The following is a 17,378-nucleotide window of genomic DNA, read 5'->3' as shown; positions in this document are numbered from 1 at the left end:
CTGTATCATTGACTTTGCTCTCAGGTCTGTCTGATGTGGAGCTCTGCCTCCTGAGAATCATGTTCCTTCATGACACATACAGTTGAAAGAAAACAGCCCAAATGTTTGGGCTTCTAAATGTGAGGAAACACTGGTCTCTCAAAAAAGGATCTTTCCTTTTTTTATTATTATTTTTTTTTTAAATAACTCTGGCTTGGCGTTATACCCTCTCTAAGAAAAAAAATGGTTTGAAAATTGGTTATTGGAATTGACTATAGTATTGGTGATTATCTTCTGGGATGGGGATCCAGTTATAGTAACTTTAAGCCCCCACCAAATTATAAAACATCAAGTATTGAAAGAAAAACATATTTTATCATCAAACTTAATGGTCAAGTGTGCTTGATTCAGGTGATATTCAGTGGCTGAAGGCCTCTCCCATCACATTTTATCTATTGTAAAAACTCTGTTTTCAGTGGAGTCGGTCTTTAAAACAGTTAATGCCATTCTGTTGCTTTTATGCTTATTTTTTTTACTATATTGATCTTGGCGATATGTCTGTGAAAAGAGTTAAAACTTTGAAAAATAAAACCAAAGTGTCTGAGATTATCTGTAATGTGATCTTGGAAAGATACATTTCTTAATATTGATTTTGCAAACTACAGTTCAGGAGCTGGTATCAAATTCAGGGTTTCTGGATCTGTATGGAGATTTCTGGATTAATTCCCACCCCTGATATCTGTACACTAGAAACAAATCTAATAGATGGTAATCTACTGCAGGAATATTGTTCTTATTTAACAGTTTAAATGTTTTTGTTAAATTATAAATGAAGAAGCCCAGATTTGGTATTTGAATAATTGCTTGATTCAACGTGTCCGTGCATGTTGGTTCTTGGCTTGCATTTGTAGAGAACATTTCAAGTATCTACAGTAATTCGCATTGACTAATACCCGATGTTGTGCTAATGTCATATGATTGTGAATCAGGAGGCAGGAAGAAACACGCTGACTCACATGATTTAGAAAGCTGTTTGGATTTACCTGGAAACCCTTGCATCATCACATTCTTTGCCTAAAGGATAACTCCCCTTTTGGATGTACAGTTCTGGTTTCCAGAAAAAGATGTTTGCTGTTCCAACATGCAGGCCGTGGCTCACGGTGCACCGAGCGTCTCCATAAGTGGAGATGTTCCACAGAGAATTTGCCCTTTTAAGTTGATGATCGTGTGCTTAGCGGAACTTTCTTTGTGTTTTCTAAAAGATTTACTGGAAGACAAACTCTCTTATGTGTCAATTTTTGTTGTACTTGTCAATAGTTGCAGTGAAAACTCTCATATTATCTGCAAAAGTGTGTAGGAGAAATAAAAACAGGAGTATTGACAAGTGCGGCACTAATACTATGATCACACTATACTAACAGTCTGCGACCTTTAATGCTTAAAGAGCCATATGATTCAGTTTCTTTTGGACTAAAATCCAACAAGAGCTGCAAAGTCCCACCTCAAAGTTAGAAAAATGCTTTTTATTTATGCTTTTGTGGTCATTAAGTCATTCATTTATAAAATATAGCGTTAAAATAATCTCTACAACTAGGTTTTTCTTTTTTAAAGTAACTTCTTTTACTTTCGAAAGCATACAAGTTCTTTTCAAAATAAAATGCATCCTGGGTTTGATGAGATTCTCCAGCAGATTTAGTTGAACTAAAAATGCAAAAATTTGTTTTCTATCCTTGTAATTTTGGTGTGCATTCATCTTTTTTCTCGTTTTACTATCGAATATAAACACACCAACTTTGGTGTAGAATTCAAATATTTTTTTAAACTAAATGCAGTAAGATGATTTTATTCTAACAATAATCTGCTCTGATAGTAGATTAAACCTTTTACCACCATTTTCCTGAGTTTTGTTATAAATCTAAGCATAAAAAACAAAATGTAATTAAAGTAAATGAAACAATTTTTATTCAAATTGTTTGCATTTTTCTTAAAAGCCAAAGAGCCACAATGGGGGGTACAAAGAGCATGTGGCTCTGTAGTCTCAGGTTGTAGATTATTTATTACATTATAAATGTGGGAAAATGCCACTCTGGACACGCCCAATCTCATCAGTTCTCAGATGCTAAACAGAGTTATGCTTGGTTATTCCTTCAATAGGAGACCGCCTAAGACTATCAGGTACTTTAAGTTACAAAAACCTCAATGGCACTCTTCAGTGTTATGATCATTGACTGTATATAAGAACTGGACTGAGTGACCCCTCCCTCCTGGCGTTCCAAATAGGAAGTACTCACTGGTTCCAAGAAACCAAAATTCCATAGACTTCTATAGAGAAATAAACAGCTGGTATTCTGTCTGTGAAAATGACCATTCTTGATCCGATACCTTTTTTAACATGTTCTTGCTAATCCTTTTTTTCAGTAGTGTGAGTTGTTCAAGTTATAAGCAGACCAATCAAATCCCTCAAAAGTATGTAGTCTCATGTCAACCATTGTAGTCCTATAACTAGAAAATGGACTAAAAAAAGTCCACCTTTTGAGCAAGCTCACTCCTGATTGGTGAGAGTGGTTACCAAGGAAATGTTGACTCAGACCAACTTGGACCAATCACTGCCTACTGAAGACAATCTGGTGTCAACATGGAGGCGTCCACATCCCAAAAACATGCCGACTGAATTCCCATTTTGTTGGAGCTACAAGTAACTCACTCAGTTCATTTCTCATATACGGTCAATGGTTTCCATGTACCTGTCCCAAGCCGGGCTAAACACAAACATTCAGGAAGAACAAGGGTTGTAAAATTTTAAGGCCAAAATCAAGTTGAAATTGTGGGGTATTTCTCTATGGCAACCCCTAAAGGGGAATCTGATTAGAAAAACAATTAGGAATATTTTGTACAATACGATAGAACTATGTAGACTGGAACAGAGTGCAGTGTTTAGTTTTGTCAGTCATTTTTCTGTGCAGACCTCTGGGACCTGGATCAGTATATTGAGCAGCAGGTCTTTGCTTTTTGACAAGTTCCGACTAAGTGGCTGAACTTTGTCAAAGTTATTTATTGTTAAAATTCATAATATTAAAAAGTTAAAATAAACAATAGTTTTTAGTTTGAAAGACCCAATGACCTTTTGTCAGCCAGGTCATCTGGTCATTTCCCTGCCGCCTTTGTGTTTTTGTCATCGAAAAGGTTATTCGGATCAAGTTCTCGGTTACTTGGATTGTTCCATTGCTCCTCTAGCTTGGTCACCTGATGAGTTTCCTTGATTCTGAAGTAACGTGTCTCAGTTTGAGTGCAGAGTCGTAACGTTTGGAGCGTTTGTAACTGCCACCTTGTGAAGTTCTCTACGGCTGTCGCTGGAAGCCACGTCCTCTGATGAAGCTAGTCACGGGTTTGCTGTTAGTGGTGGATTGTCAGGAGTCTGCGGCCTGTAGTGTGGCTTCTTTTCACTGGGAGCAGTGAGGCAGAGCAAGAAGGAGAAACCGAGTAAGCAAGGGGGAGGGACGTGAGGAGGTATGTCATGCAGTGGATTACAACCAGTATGTGTTAGAGAGACGCACGTCTCTCTGATTTTTACTCCAGGCTTTCTTTCTGCCTCACAACAGACAGGAGTGTAAGCAGACATTCACACTAGCTTTCAGGTAAGAAGATGTTGAAAGTGCTATTTGATGAGCTGAAAGTAGATTTTGTCTTTTTGTGTAGCAGTGTGCAAAAGGGGGTGTGTCTGAGGAAAAAAACTGAGCGTAGGGAAGTGAGAGCACTGTGCTGCACGGTGAGATTTGGGGTAGAGTTTCAGTTTGTTATGGCATTTAGTTTGTTGGTCTGACCTATATACGAGGAAGTGTTTAAGTCTGCCGACTGCTGCACTTTGTAAACTTGGACTTGAATACAAACTCATTGTCATAAATATGAAACAGTTTTTTTGGCCCATACATTGAGTTGTAACGTGGCTGCACATTCTAGAGAATTTTGCACAGAAATGTAGAATTACAGGCTTAGTTAGTAAAAAATGTCATAACACACTTTGATCTGTGTAATCAGATCTGCTGGTCTTTGGAGAAAGGTCTGAGTCTTCCGTCTGCCTGTAGTAATCTGTCCAGGAGTTTGACGCTGCTTCGGCTGCAGTCTTGTCAGCTGGTCTGTTCCAGCCTTTCTTTAGTGGTGTCAGAGTACACGTCTGGCACGTTCCTGTGCGTATGCTAGCAGGACCACACGTGCTTTGTTTTTGCTCTGATTTGACCTCATTTGTCATGTCTGCTAGAAGGGGTTTGATGTGTGTTCTGAAATCAAATATAACATCAGGTTTTTTTTTTTTCTAAATGAATTCTTTCTATCAATGTGCATGGTGTACTTTGACATGCTTTTTTTCCTTTACAACCATTTTACTGTGTCACACACCCCGAACCACCCACGCTCATTTGAAGGTGGTGCATTTTATTTTGATAGGATCCATTCCTGGAACGACCGAATCCAGTCGACAGGAGGAGAAGGAGGGATCTAAAGAGGAGCGCCTCGAGTCACTCCTTAAAGCACTGGCTGGCAGCATGGTAAGCCAACTCCACCACTGGGGAGAAAGGGAGGGGATTGTTAATGTTTATTTAGGAGTGGATTCCAGTTTTTATCTGGTTAAAAGCTGAAGGTGCACGGGCATTTCAGGTCATGTGATAAGAGCGCTCTTCAGGTCTGTGTGTGTTGAACCAGCCACTCTGTTATGGAAACGCCCAATGAGGAAAGCAGCAAGTTTTTTTTTTTTCCCAGAAAATTTTGCTGCAAGTTTAAACTCGACTTGGTGTTGGAGACGATTTTAAGTTTTAAAAATGTAACTCTTTTTCAATTGCTGGTGGTCAAAGGGAAACAGTTTAGCTTTATTAGTTGCTTTTAGAACATTTGATTTGATCATACAGTAGCTTATTTATTTATTTTTGCAGTTATTCTCCTGGTATGAATGGATTGTGTCCACAGTCCCCATAAATTCAAGCATCTCTGTCTCAGAAACATTTATTTCTTATTTATTTACATGAATACATTTTTGACCATGTCTGTCATTGATCTTCTTTGCTTATCAGATCTTATAGTACCACATTGATCATATTTTGATCTATTTTAAAAACATTCCCAGACATCTTTTAATCATGATTATGGAGCTTTTCTTCTTGAATCAAAAGTCGGTGTTGTTATTTAGAGCAGTTTTTGCAGAGCGGCAGGAGTTCATTACAAATTCGACTCAAACTCGCCCCCTTCACCCTCCCCGTTGCTGAGAGCTCTTTGTTTACAAGCTTTCCCGCTAGCTCACATCCCTAACATTACAGTTCCAACAAAATTGTCGCGTAATATTGGAGCTATCCAAGTGTACTGCTTTGAGCCAGATGAAAAAAGGAAGGAGAAAATTAAAGACGTGGATCGAGTCATCTACAAACGGATGCAACGGAATGAAGTGGAGCAGGGACATTGTAGTTTATACGTAACAACCACAATCTTTTTCAAACTGCATTTTTTTCGTCTATTCCTCCTAATTTACAAATGCACGATTAGAGAAAAACTCAGGCAATTTTTTTATAAACAGCCGCAGGAAAAAATATGTGCACCCTTTGAAATTGCTTCGTTTTACATATAAATTGAACACTCACCTGTGTTCAATAGTAAAATTAAAACAAATGGTGGAGTGATTTAGGCAGACAATGTTTTCCCCCATTGTTGTTATTTAGATTGACCCAATAAAACACTTCATGTGTCCATTTTATAAAGAAATGGAGATACCCCCACATACTTTCTTTTGCAGCTGTATGTCCTCCTTCCTCAGATAAATGCCACAAGAACATGTTAAAAACAACAAAAACACAGTTTTCATTAGTGAGTCTTTAAAACGGCTACAAACTGAATACTTGGACACTAAAACAACCTGCAAGTTAGTTTTCCTTCATGTGTTCGTTCTATGTAAACTAGTTTCTCTAAAGTCACCCAATGCTATCATAGAGAATTTAAGACTTTCCTTGGGTCCAAACTACCACATTTAGCATAGATAACTGAAATTATCAAGACAAATGAATAATGCAATGAAGTTAAACAAAAAAAAAACATCAACTGCTCATATCTCGGTGTCATTCACCATTCAGCAGCAGCCATTATTCCACATGTAATTTTCTTAGCACATTTGTAACACATGGGTGCAGATTCCCCCATGTTTCTGCATCAGAGGAGGGTCTGTGCTGCAGGTAACAGATGTTGCACCGTTGATGTGGCTTCCTGCCACATGTCTGCGCTCCATGGTGACCTTGACAAAACTCTGAACGCATGTGTCATTGATTTGAAAAAGTCACACGCAAAATTCCTGAAGGAAAAAGGAGTATTTGTTTCTCATTATATTGTCACTGTGGTAAAAGAATGCTCTTGTTTTATTGAATACAGAATGGAAACGTTTTTCTGTTTCATCCTGTAGTGGGCGCTATTGTTGCTTAGCTTACTGAATTCTGTTATTTATCAAAAATGTTTAAACAAGGTTGGAGAATAATCAAATGCATGCTTACTGCTTTTTCAAAATTTGTTATGTTTGCTCATTTAACAAGTTAAAGTCTTCTCATTAATAAAAACATGTGTGATCTATAAAATATTTTCAAGAACTTTAACAATAGAATAATAAATAAATTAAAAAAACAAAATGAAACTGAAATTGGTGATAGATTCCTTCTGGGCAGAGTTTTTTTCGTTGGGAGAAACAGGAAGTGCAGCAGGAGGTCGAGTGTCCCAGGGATCTGGTCAGCTGTGTCCACAGAATGTCACCATGGCTGGCTGCCCGGCTCTCAGCCTTTTTGTGGGAGCTTAATTGATTGCAGAGCTGATTAACAAATAATGTGGCCACCGGTGCAGGCAAAATGACTGCCTTCCTGTGTAAAAATGGAATCTGGCTCAGTTCTGTTCTCATTGTGTGGTACTTTGGTGTGGCTCGAGCTACAATCCTCATGTGTAATCACACCTGAATAGCAGTGGCAGGTGTGCCAAACACACCCAGAGTTCTTCAGTCACAGGAAATCATTCAGTCTTGAAGCTGCAGGCGTCTGGACAGCTGTAGAGCAAAACTGCATCAGCTTCTAGTGTGGAGCTTTCAAAATAAAGATTCCACTCATGTGTAGTACAGCGATTTGATCCAGGTTTGTTTAATTGTTTAATTTCCTCCAGGCTACTAACATTGTCTCAAATGCAGGCAGGACTGAACATGAGGACTTGATGCTTTCTTCATTCATTTCTTATTGTACAACCATGTAAGCATAGAAGTCAGAACAATCGCAGTGCAGTCACATCCACTGTGCATTGTTGGACTCTTATTTGTAAGGCGTTTAAGAGTTATTGTACCAGAGACAAACCCAGATGGGGGTTAGTGTGGCTGCACAACTTCATCTCATTTAGTTCCATAGAGTTAAATCATCTGCATGAATAGACGGTTCATTTTTTGTTGCCTGAATTGACTATACAGTTAGCAGAAGAGCTCAGTGAAAGTGAAGCTCTCGGGTTGATATAAAGTTGCAGCCAATGTGCTGTGGACATAAAAAGGATACTCGTGTTTTTTTATTTACCTAAAATTATCTGTATTACTAAAAAAAATTTCTGCAACAAAAGATAACTTTTTTTAGACAAAATGGTGATTTTTAAAAATGAAAAAAATGTTCCTAAACACATTTTAAGACAATTTTTAAGCATTCATATTTTAATTATGTCTTTCTTCTGCAGTTTATCTGAATGTCAACATGTAGGCTAACACCCTGCATCGCTGACTAGCTGCCCTATTTACCTAAAATAAAACCGGAGATACAAGAGGTCGGTTCTGATTCTCAGTATTAAACCGGACCCTGGATCACCTCACACCATTCTTCATAACTTATTAGAAAAAATATGTTGTTGAAAATAGAATTCAGTACGAGTTGGGTGAGTTTCTCTGGTAATTACTGATATTGATAGAGCAGAAAAATAGACAGAAGCATAGAAGAGCTGAGGTATTTTGGTCTTTGTTTATTAATTGTATGCTCATCTTTGTTAAGCCATGAAGCATTCTTATGTGTGTGCAGAAGTCATTTAAAAAGCCATGTTGTTACGCAAAGAGGAAAAAGTCATTTCTCATGTCAGGTTCTGGATTTTCTTTACATCTTTAAAGACCCGGTCCGATGGAGTGGTGTTTGCAGCTAGTAGCATTTTCTCATTCTGGTTGACATGTATAAAATGATTTGAGATTACAACTACATTTCTGAGTATTTCTTTATTAAAATTGTGATGAATCAAAGCAAATTAAACAACAAAACTATTGGAAAAAGCTCTTAGTTGTGCTCTGCTCCATTCTGCTGGATCCACTTACAGAAAAATTGATCCGTTAACGTCTTTGTTTTCCTCGTCCGAGCTGGTATCTGTACAGCTGAATAGTTACAATATTTCTTTCCATTTTTGTTGCACCACTGTTAACTGGCGGTTGTGAGGGGCTGTAAGCTAGCGGAAAAGAGTGTAAATGAAGGGATTATTGGATTTTGACAGACTTACTTGAGTCCCGCCCACAATTCAGTAGCAAGTTTCTAATGAAACTACTGCCACTCTGCAGAAACTGTCCTAGAAAACTTATATTTCTCCTAAAAACAAACAAAAAAAATCACAATTAAGAGACCATTGAGAATGCTTTGAAAATAGATCAAAAGATGATCGGAGTGGGACTCTAAAGTCCTCAAACACAGGGCACACCGTTTCTATTCTATGTTTCTGTCTTCTAGGAATTTACTTGTACTTAATCCATCAGTTGTAAATCATTAGAAAAAGATTGGCATCTGGATCTTTAATGAAGGGAGCTCCACTCAAAAAAGACTTCCATGATTTGTTTTCACTTTCTATTTCACAGAAAATGAGAAATGCTTCTTTTTTTTTTTGAGGAACTAGGGGACCTTACTGCTCTTTTGAGGGATGCATTGTTTTGAGGACAAAGTTTCTTTTCACTTCAAGTCTCATGAGTTTACTGTTCTACTGATTGTGGATGTCAGCAGGCTGTAAAAGAGACTAGTCAAAAAGTCTTGTGCACGAGCCTCACCTAAAGTCATGACATCAAGTAACAAAGATAAACCTGAATCATTCAGCCTGAACTCTAGACACATTTAGCGAGGGACAAAATTCATAAAAAATCTGAATATTTTTTTTAGGTCATTAGTGATTTCTTATCCATATGTGCTCTCTTGTGACAGTTTCTCTACCCGCATTTTCTCCACTGTAAACTCCAAAACATGATCTGTCCTTTATTTTGTGCTGACTGTTTGCCCTGTAGCCAAAAACAAACACTTTATTTTTAAAAGCACTTTAAACTTGTTTTTGTTCTTGTTTTTTCTAGAGAAGTTTTGCTTTAAGGCTCCAGCAGGAATTTGAGCTATTATGTCTTCTAACTCTTATTTTTGCAAAATAGACTAGAAACTGCATTTGGAAACGGACGTAAATGTCCCAGTCTCAAGATCACCTCTGTAGATTTTCAACTGTGACTTAAGTGTTTGTATGTTTAGCACAGAAACAAACTGGTTTAGCAGGGGTATCAGTTCACACATTTTGTGTTTAGCATTTTTGGTTAATGGATCTGTGAATGATCCCAGTGGTCTTTTAATTATGATTATGCCTTTTTTAGCCAAAATCAAAAAACTTGTTGTCTTGGACAGTTTCTGTAGAGCGGCAGTAGTTCATTAGAAATTTGCCTCCAAGTCTTGGTATCGTTGGCGCAGAGGAACCTTCCTTCCCTTCCCTGATGTGGACAGCTCTGTTTACATGCTCTCCTGCTAGCTTACAGCCCCATCACAGCTTCAACTTACTATTATGGTGCAAAAAAAGAAAAAAATGGCAAGCAAAATTAGGCCTACCAAGATGTACAGTTTTGATCCAGAAAAACAAAGATGCATCAGAATGGAGCGGAGCAAGCAGCTTATGGCCCGCCCTGTGTATTTTTTTTTTCAAAATGCTGGATATGACGTCGCTGATTTCATAAAATAAAAACTGAACTAATGCGAACATTTCACAACATCTGTTTGACTGTGTGTTCTGATGACAAAAAAGTGTCATTAAAAAAACACATTTAAACACTTTTTTTTTTTTTTTTTTTTTTTTCCCCAAAAATTGCTCGACCACAATGTGTTGTGGTCTATATTCCTTAATGTAATGAGCATTTTTTGCAACGACTTCTGGGAAGTTTCTAGTACACTTGATTTTGGAATTGTGGATTCGGACTGTATTGCAAAATGGCAAACGCACTATATAGTGTGTAGGAATTCGGACACATCCAAAAATATCTTTTCAATCTGATTCTGATTCACAAAAATTTTAATAGAGAAATACTCATAAATTCAATTTATATCTTAATTTTCTTTATACATGTCCTCCATCAGAAAAATACCAAAGGAACACATTCAAAACACCATAAGCTCCTATATTGTGGCTCTTTAATGGCTTTAAAGTCAGTTTTCTATTGTTTTGTTGTCTGTTGAGGATATATTACATCCTTGAAAAAAACAAAAAAATGATCAAAGCAGATAAAGTAATCTTAACCTGAAGTCAGACATTAAATGCTTTCAGAGCATCTATCATTACAAAATTAAAAACAGTTTGTTGTGCTGCAGTCTGCATCCAGCTATGCTGCATGCAGTGTATTCCTGCTCGTTACATAATTTGGGGGTCATGCAGCTGTAGGTGATCGACTGTCACGACTCTTTCAGGGAGGAGGCTGGGGTGGAAAGGGGGAGGGGCCGTTTCCCCCGCCGTAGTATATGGGGAAATGAATGCGCTGCATTGACCTTCCTGGTTTCAAAACACAATGAGACTGCTCTGATGCAGTGCAGGTTCTGTCCGGTTGTACCGTGTGTCTGGGGGTGATGCAGGGACAAATGAGCAACACGTTTCTTGCAGAAAGCTGCGTCACCTGAACTGTGGTGATGCTCCAGTCTCCATCTGCTAGCATAGGCGTGTTCCAGTGGTCTGCTCCGGTTTGTTCAGAGCTTCTGCTTGACTGACAGCCGCAGCATACTGCCGCTGATGTCAGATGGCGCACGTGCAGTGGTTGGATCGACTGCCGTTTCCAAGCGTTACCGCTTCACGGCTGAAGCCTTTTAATATGCGGAGGGAGGGATGGAGGAGCAGAGGATGAGAGGGAGTTGGAGAGGAATGCAAACATGTGAATGCGAGGTGGATGCTCAGGCAGAGGGCGGAGCTTATCAGGCTGCTTTCTCCTCTTCCTTTCTCACCTCCTTCCTCTTCTCCTTGTGCTCCATCTACTCACTACACTTCTGGAGACGCATCTGCAGCTTCTCTTTTTACATTTGAATTCTGCAAATTAGAAAGATCGCTGCTCTCTTTTTGTGCATCAGTGGACTATCCTCCTTTTCCTTGAGGTGCAACAGGAGCGCTGTTCAGACTCCAGCGTGCTCCCCTTTCTTAAGCAGTAGATGGAGGGGGGTTGGGGAAGGAATCCTGAATGAGACAAGTGTGTTTGCCTTTGGCACCTCCTGAGACGGGATCGGTGGTGGAGGGGAGCGTGGCGGCAGGCAGATTAAAGCAGAGGAGGCTGGGAGAAGAGTGGTTATGCCGGCTCCTCGTGCTCTCGTGCTGCTGCTCTGGAGGCTGCGAGTCACTCTGGCACAGTCCTGCCTTTCCTCGACATGAGCGTCGCAGGAAGGGTGTCCTGCTCCATGCTAAACTGCTTCGTAAGTTCTCTGGCTTCTATTCTGGTTTTCATTGTGGTCTCAAGTCTGGATTCAGATGGGTGTGCAGTAGAATCTTCCTCATTTAGCCCAGATCTCTGAGCACAAAGCGCCGCTGCAGTTCGAAGCATCCCTGACTTCATGGAAACCATCTTCATTTCATTCTCTCTGGAGAGTAACACTTGTTCTCCTCCTCTGCTGCTGTCCTCCCGTTGATTGACAGGAGGAGATGAGGAGTCCCGCCTGGAGTCGGTCAAATAAAATGTTAGTGCTGTTCTGAGTTAGTACACGGTGTTCTGCTGTTTCTGGGTCTGAGCAGTTATCGCCGTGAAGTGCAGTGGAGCTGTGGACCTGGACGGGACAGGTGCTTCTTTTGGGGTCATCTTTATACAGAGGAAAGATGTTTCCATTTCATTGTTTTCCCCGTTTCTGAAAACTTTGTAAGAAGTTTCACTTTTCTTAGCATCTTGATTTTATGTTAAAATATCATTTTGAAATACTGAGACTAATAACTTTGTGCAGCCTTATAATCAGAAGTCTAGACTAAATATGATCTTTTTATTATGGCCCGCAGCAGCAGTCTACTGACTGCAAGGACCATATTGTTTTTGCATTAATATTTTATCACACCTAGGGAAAATTGAAAATGAATTTTTGGCATGTTGCGCGTGGACCCCCCCACCCCCAAAACGATGACATTATGGCGAGCATTTTCGTGAAAAAAATTAATGGGCCAAAAATCGCTTAGGGGGCCAAGAAAACTATTTCGATATACGCAAACGAAAGCCAATGATGCGTTTCGGGGATAAGCCCTGGAACATTTGAAATTATTATGGGATGGCCAAACGACCTACAACTTGGCGGCCATCTTTTGGCAAAATCTGAGAAATGGCGATTTTTCACGTTTTTCCACAATATGGGAAAACAACACTTATGTTTGTCCGATTCTCACGAAATTTCAGAATCATGTCCATAGCTGGAGTCTACAACGACCCTGGAAGTTTCATTGACCTGGGAAGATGCCACCATCTTGAAATTTTGAAAAAAAGCACTTTTACTGAAAGCTTCAAAAAAGAAATGCCTCCTAGGGGATTTTATCAATTGTTATGTAACATCCTCGGCCATAAATGGGAGCCTACTGTGAGAAAAATGTTGCATGTAGAAGTTGTAGAATTTGAATGGCGAGTCATCTGGACCCCAAAGAGAGCGGAAGGGTTAAGTCGACTAATCTCCAATTATTTTTTTTTCAGATTAGTCAACAAATCGGGTCATTTGCAAACTGGATGTAAAGCACACGTCTTAACCATCAATAGCTTTAAGCTAACAAAAAAACTAGACATATAGCATTACCAGCGATAAATCGAGTGTGAATGCTGTAAGCTGAATTTGTCCGCTCAAGATGCTTGGTCTGATAGCTGAAGATTTTTAGATTGATTGCTAAAAACGCTAAAGTTTATAGCTGAAATCACTGAAGCTAATAACTGAAAACGCAGAAGCTTATAGCCAGCTAAAATATCAGTTAACTTTCAAATTAGCTTAAACAGCTGTAAAACGTCTAAGTTAAACAGGTAGCATGCAAATGAAATATTAAACCTTAATAAATGCCAAAATAGTCCAATAAACTACCACAATGTCATTGCAACTTTCAACTTTACTTCACTCTGCCTCCATATAATATAAAGTAACGACCAATCAACTATTATATTAGTCGTCGACTATTTTAAAAGTCGATTAGCTGACTAATCGAGGCCGCGACACCACAGACTAGAATAAACATTATTAATCCCCACAAGGATAAAGTCACCAAATATTAAAAGTAGTTTCAGTAAACCCCAAAACAAGACCAGCTACTTGTAGTTCAAGGTTGTTGCAGAGCAGTCGTGAAAAAGGTGTTCTTTTCTTATCGAGGGTGCAGACGGGTTTAAAGAGAAGAGGAAGGTCATTTGGGGGCTAAAATAAGTCCTTCTCAACACTGTGCAAGAAAACAATAGACCGTTTTAACATAGATGCATAACAGGACTTTACTTTGGTAAGGAACCTGTAGGTAATCATCAGGTCCAACAAGTCGTTCTTTACATTTGTTTTACCATTCTGTCTGTAGCTGCTCCATTGTTACGCTGCAGCTTCTTGCAAACATGACAAAAATGTCTGTAGTTCTTGGTAATGTTGCCTGCAATGATTAGAAGAAAAACTGACCTTTGTCAACTTACTCCTGATAAACTTTCCAAGTTTAGTGTTATACACCTCTGACACTTTGTGCTGCAATTAATAAAGTAGTGATGATGAGGTTCAAACTAGGGAGGCAATATTTTTTTTAGACTGACTTTTGTAGGAAATAAGAGATATGAACAGTTTGCCAGCACACATATCAAAGCACATCTCCTTCTCTGAGAGAATTGAACCTTTTTGGCCCTCAAATTTCACCTGAATGAAGCTGAAAAGGATTTTTTGAAGACATTTTGGAGGCAGATTAAAGGTGTTGCAATCCTGATGTAGTTAAAATTCCAAGGATTTCTAATCAGTGAGATGGTGCAAGACATGTTGTTTGGGGAACTAAAAGAAGACAAAATGGAAAAACTCACATAAGTTGTGTGGAACACTGGATTCTGGGAAATTTCATTTGAACTTAACTGCTCGGTAAAGCCAAGAATAACCAGTTTGTTTGTTTGTTGTTTGCGAGCCACAATTTGACGACAAGCACACCCTGTAATGTGCATAGATGGCACAATACTAAAAAAAAACATTAAAATGGTAAAGCTGTCTTGGAAAATATTGTGTGTAAGGCGAGCTTTCCAAGTTACTCCTCCCTTGGTTTCCTAAGAAAATGGTTGTGACCGGGCGCACACAATTTATGACCCTCTTTAATATATATCTGCGCTGCAGCTGAGTCAGCACTTTTCGCTCTGCGTCAGTGTAATTGAGTGTCCTCGTCCTCCACTAAGTGGATCACACCTCTGTCAGTCTTCCCCAGCAGCAGCAGGCTGCAGTGTTTGCATCACCATCAGTGTTGTGATCTGGCAGTGCCATGTGCTGTCTCCACTAAATGGAGCTATTAGGAAAAGCCTGAGTGAGTGGTCAGAGTTTTTCCATTACTTAAATCATATGTGCTTTCAAAGCAAAAGCTTTTTGAGGCGTCACTTTTGGCTGGTTTAGTAATTGCACCACGCCGGAACCTCGGATCTTTAGCAGATTTATGCTCTAGTGTCATGACATTATGACTGCAGCGTACTGAATTTGAACAGCAATCTGCACAATTAATATTTAAGGTGTGGTTCATCTCACCTAAATGTTTTGTAAATTAACACTGTTCTCGCTCGTCTGCGTGGACTTTCAGACTTCTTCCCATTCTTTCCTCTTGTCCAGCTTCTCTCTGTACTTGGAGTGCAGCCCACTTCTTACACTCAAATGGAATTGATTGTTCCGAACATGGCGGACAATAAAATATTCATCCAGTCGGAGAGGATAGGAAAAAAGATTTTGATGGATTCATCCTTCTTTGCCCTTTTTTGCCAGGCCCCTTAGTAATAAGAAAAAATTCTGACCCTACGGGTAGATTTTCTTTAAATAACCAAAAAGAAAAATTGCCAATGAGAAGATGGGCTTACTGGAATTCTTATTTTAAGAAAACATTTCTTGTCACTAAGATGTTCTTTTTCAAAGATTATTTTGCAATTGAAAAACTTTTGTGATAAGATTACTTTTCTTGCAGGACAGAAAATAATTTCATTCTTGAAACAAATCTTTTTCCAGTCAAGATTTGGTTTTAAATTTATTAAACTTTCTATTTTTGCTCTTCAGATTTTCCGTTTTCTATTGTGGTCCTTTTCTTTTGACATTTTATGCAAAGTGTTTCTTAACATTTTGACACCGTCTGCTTTTATTGCATCCTGATGAGTCACTGTAGGCTGAAAAGCAGACTTGTGTGTGATCCGCACACACACTCAGGAGGTCACCTCTGTTCTGTGCTTCTGAAACAAAGCCGCACTCGGATTAACACAGTAATCTGGCAAGGACGCCAAATTGTGGAGAAAAGGCATCGGCATCTAAAAAAGTGGTGGTAGTATCCATGGTAACGAGACACTTATTCATGTGCCAGTTCTGTTCAGTCTCCGCTAGCTTACTTCTGCAGAACTAGCATTAGAAAAACAGAGGCACATGCACACCCGATTTCAAACGTGCCTCCAAACCTCTATTCTGTAGCAGTAACAATCCTCCCTGCATGCAGCCTCTTCTGCAGCTGACTGTATTTATGCTTAGTCATGAGGTCTCCTCAGGCTGCCACAATGGCTTCTTCTCTAAGTGTTGCTTTTAAAGCAGCAGTTATGATGACAGGCAGCACAGAGTCTGGGCCTTATATTTAATTAACGCGTGGTGGCACATGCGTGTGCGCTCACAGGCCCTTCCAGCTTTGGAAACAGTGGTCAGACAGAGGCGGGGGAGTGCGCTGCCGTGCAGCAGTGACAAAGCAGAAATGTGTCGGGCGCAGGACAAGCTGTCCTCCATCTTTTGCTACTGTTTTGGAAGTGAGATTATTTTTTCTTTCTCTTTAATCTTTTTTTTGAGCTGATCATCTATAACAGAGAAAACATGATTTGAGTCTTGCTGCTCGGGTTTGTTTAAAATGAGAGCTGCAGATAAACACGTTAGATTTTGATCTCTAATCTATTTTTAGTTGAGTTTGCCATAGAGGGATGGCTGAAACCAGCACAGAAAGCAAAGTTTGGTTGATTATTTTCCTGTTTTTTGCTAATTTTATTTCATTTGGGCATTCAATATGAAATCTAGGGCTACATAAAGAAAACTCATAATGTTATTAGTGATCAATAACGTGAAGCATGAACATAAAGCTAAACAAAAAACAACTAAATATACCATTGTCATCGCATTGCAATGGTTTTCTTTAAGCAGAAAGTCAACATAAATTAAATTACACTCCAAATTACCTTAGTCTAAGTAGAAGGTGGGTATAAAAAGGCTCTAGCCAACTGGTGAAATGCGTAAAATGCTCAATTTAATTTGTTATATAGTGGCCATAAGATTGTTTAACCAATTATCACAATTTATATTGTCCTTTGTGATGCACACATTAGATTAGATTTGAAATGGTTAATTTCAAGCAATCAAAGCAAGAGTAATGAATAACAGGTTTACATCCTTTCAAAGTCAGAAGAATTAGGCACTAAAATATTGCTTGAAAGGAAGCAGAAGGAAGCAAACTTGTATAATCCCACCCCGGCTCTACCTAACCTTTTTACATGAATAATCAATATCCAGTACATGGCTTCTAATCAGACATTTAGACCTTACTAACACAGATACAGGTCATCAAGAATCCTTAAGTATAAATAAATCACATGATTATGAAATGTTAATGTAAACCAAGTATCAAAAACCTGTGCCATGGTCCTCTCTCTGTATTGCAGTATCACTACTATTTTGCAGTAATTTTGGAATAATTCAAGATTTAAGTTGTTTGAAGACGATGACATTGCAATGACAAAAAATTGGCAATTTATTATGCAGGCCTAGGCAAGAGTCTGTAATACAGTATTTTAATGGAAAATTATTCTTTTTTTTTACTTTTTTTTCCTGTGCAGCTGCTTGATTTTTAATTAGCTGTTATGCTGTTCTGCTCTTTGCTTACACTGACCTTAATTGTTCTCCTTTAACCTGATGTTCATGTTATTACTTTTGTATGTTAATCTATTATAA

The 17,378-nt window shown here is 38.8% G+C and overlaps 1 protein-coding gene across 3 annotated transcripts in view; it reads left to right on the top strand.

The window, feature by feature from the left end:
- Positions 1-17,378, top strand: part of mtmr4 (myotubularin related protein 4) — a 46,286-nt gene that overhangs the window by 2,694 nt on the left and 26,214 nt on the right. The window contains exons 1-2 of one of the 3 annotated variants that reach the window (XM_024265671.2): positions 3,513-3,614; positions 4,420-4,520. In XM_024265671.2, the coding sequence (XP_024121439.1) occupies positions 4,518-4,520 (3 nt within the window). In that variant the 5' untranslated portion in view covers positions 3,513-3,614; positions 4,420-4,517. Of the gene's footprint in view, positions 1-3,512; positions 3,615-4,419; positions 4,521-11,137; positions 11,670-17,378 lie in introns of those variants that run through there. The other 2 variants (XM_024265670.2, XM_024265669.2) reach the window with 2 other exon arrangements.

Source organism: Oryzias melastigma, linkage group LG14 (assembly GCF_002922805.2).
Source record: "Oryzias melastigma strain HK-1 linkage group LG14, ASM292280v2, whole genome shotgun sequence".
Lineage (NCBI taxonomy): Eukaryota > Metazoa > Chordata > Actinopteri > Beloniformes > Adrianichthyidae > Oryzias > Oryzias melastigma.
Note: the sequence above shows the minus strand (reverse complement) of the source record. Positions and strands in the feature narration are given on the sequence as shown.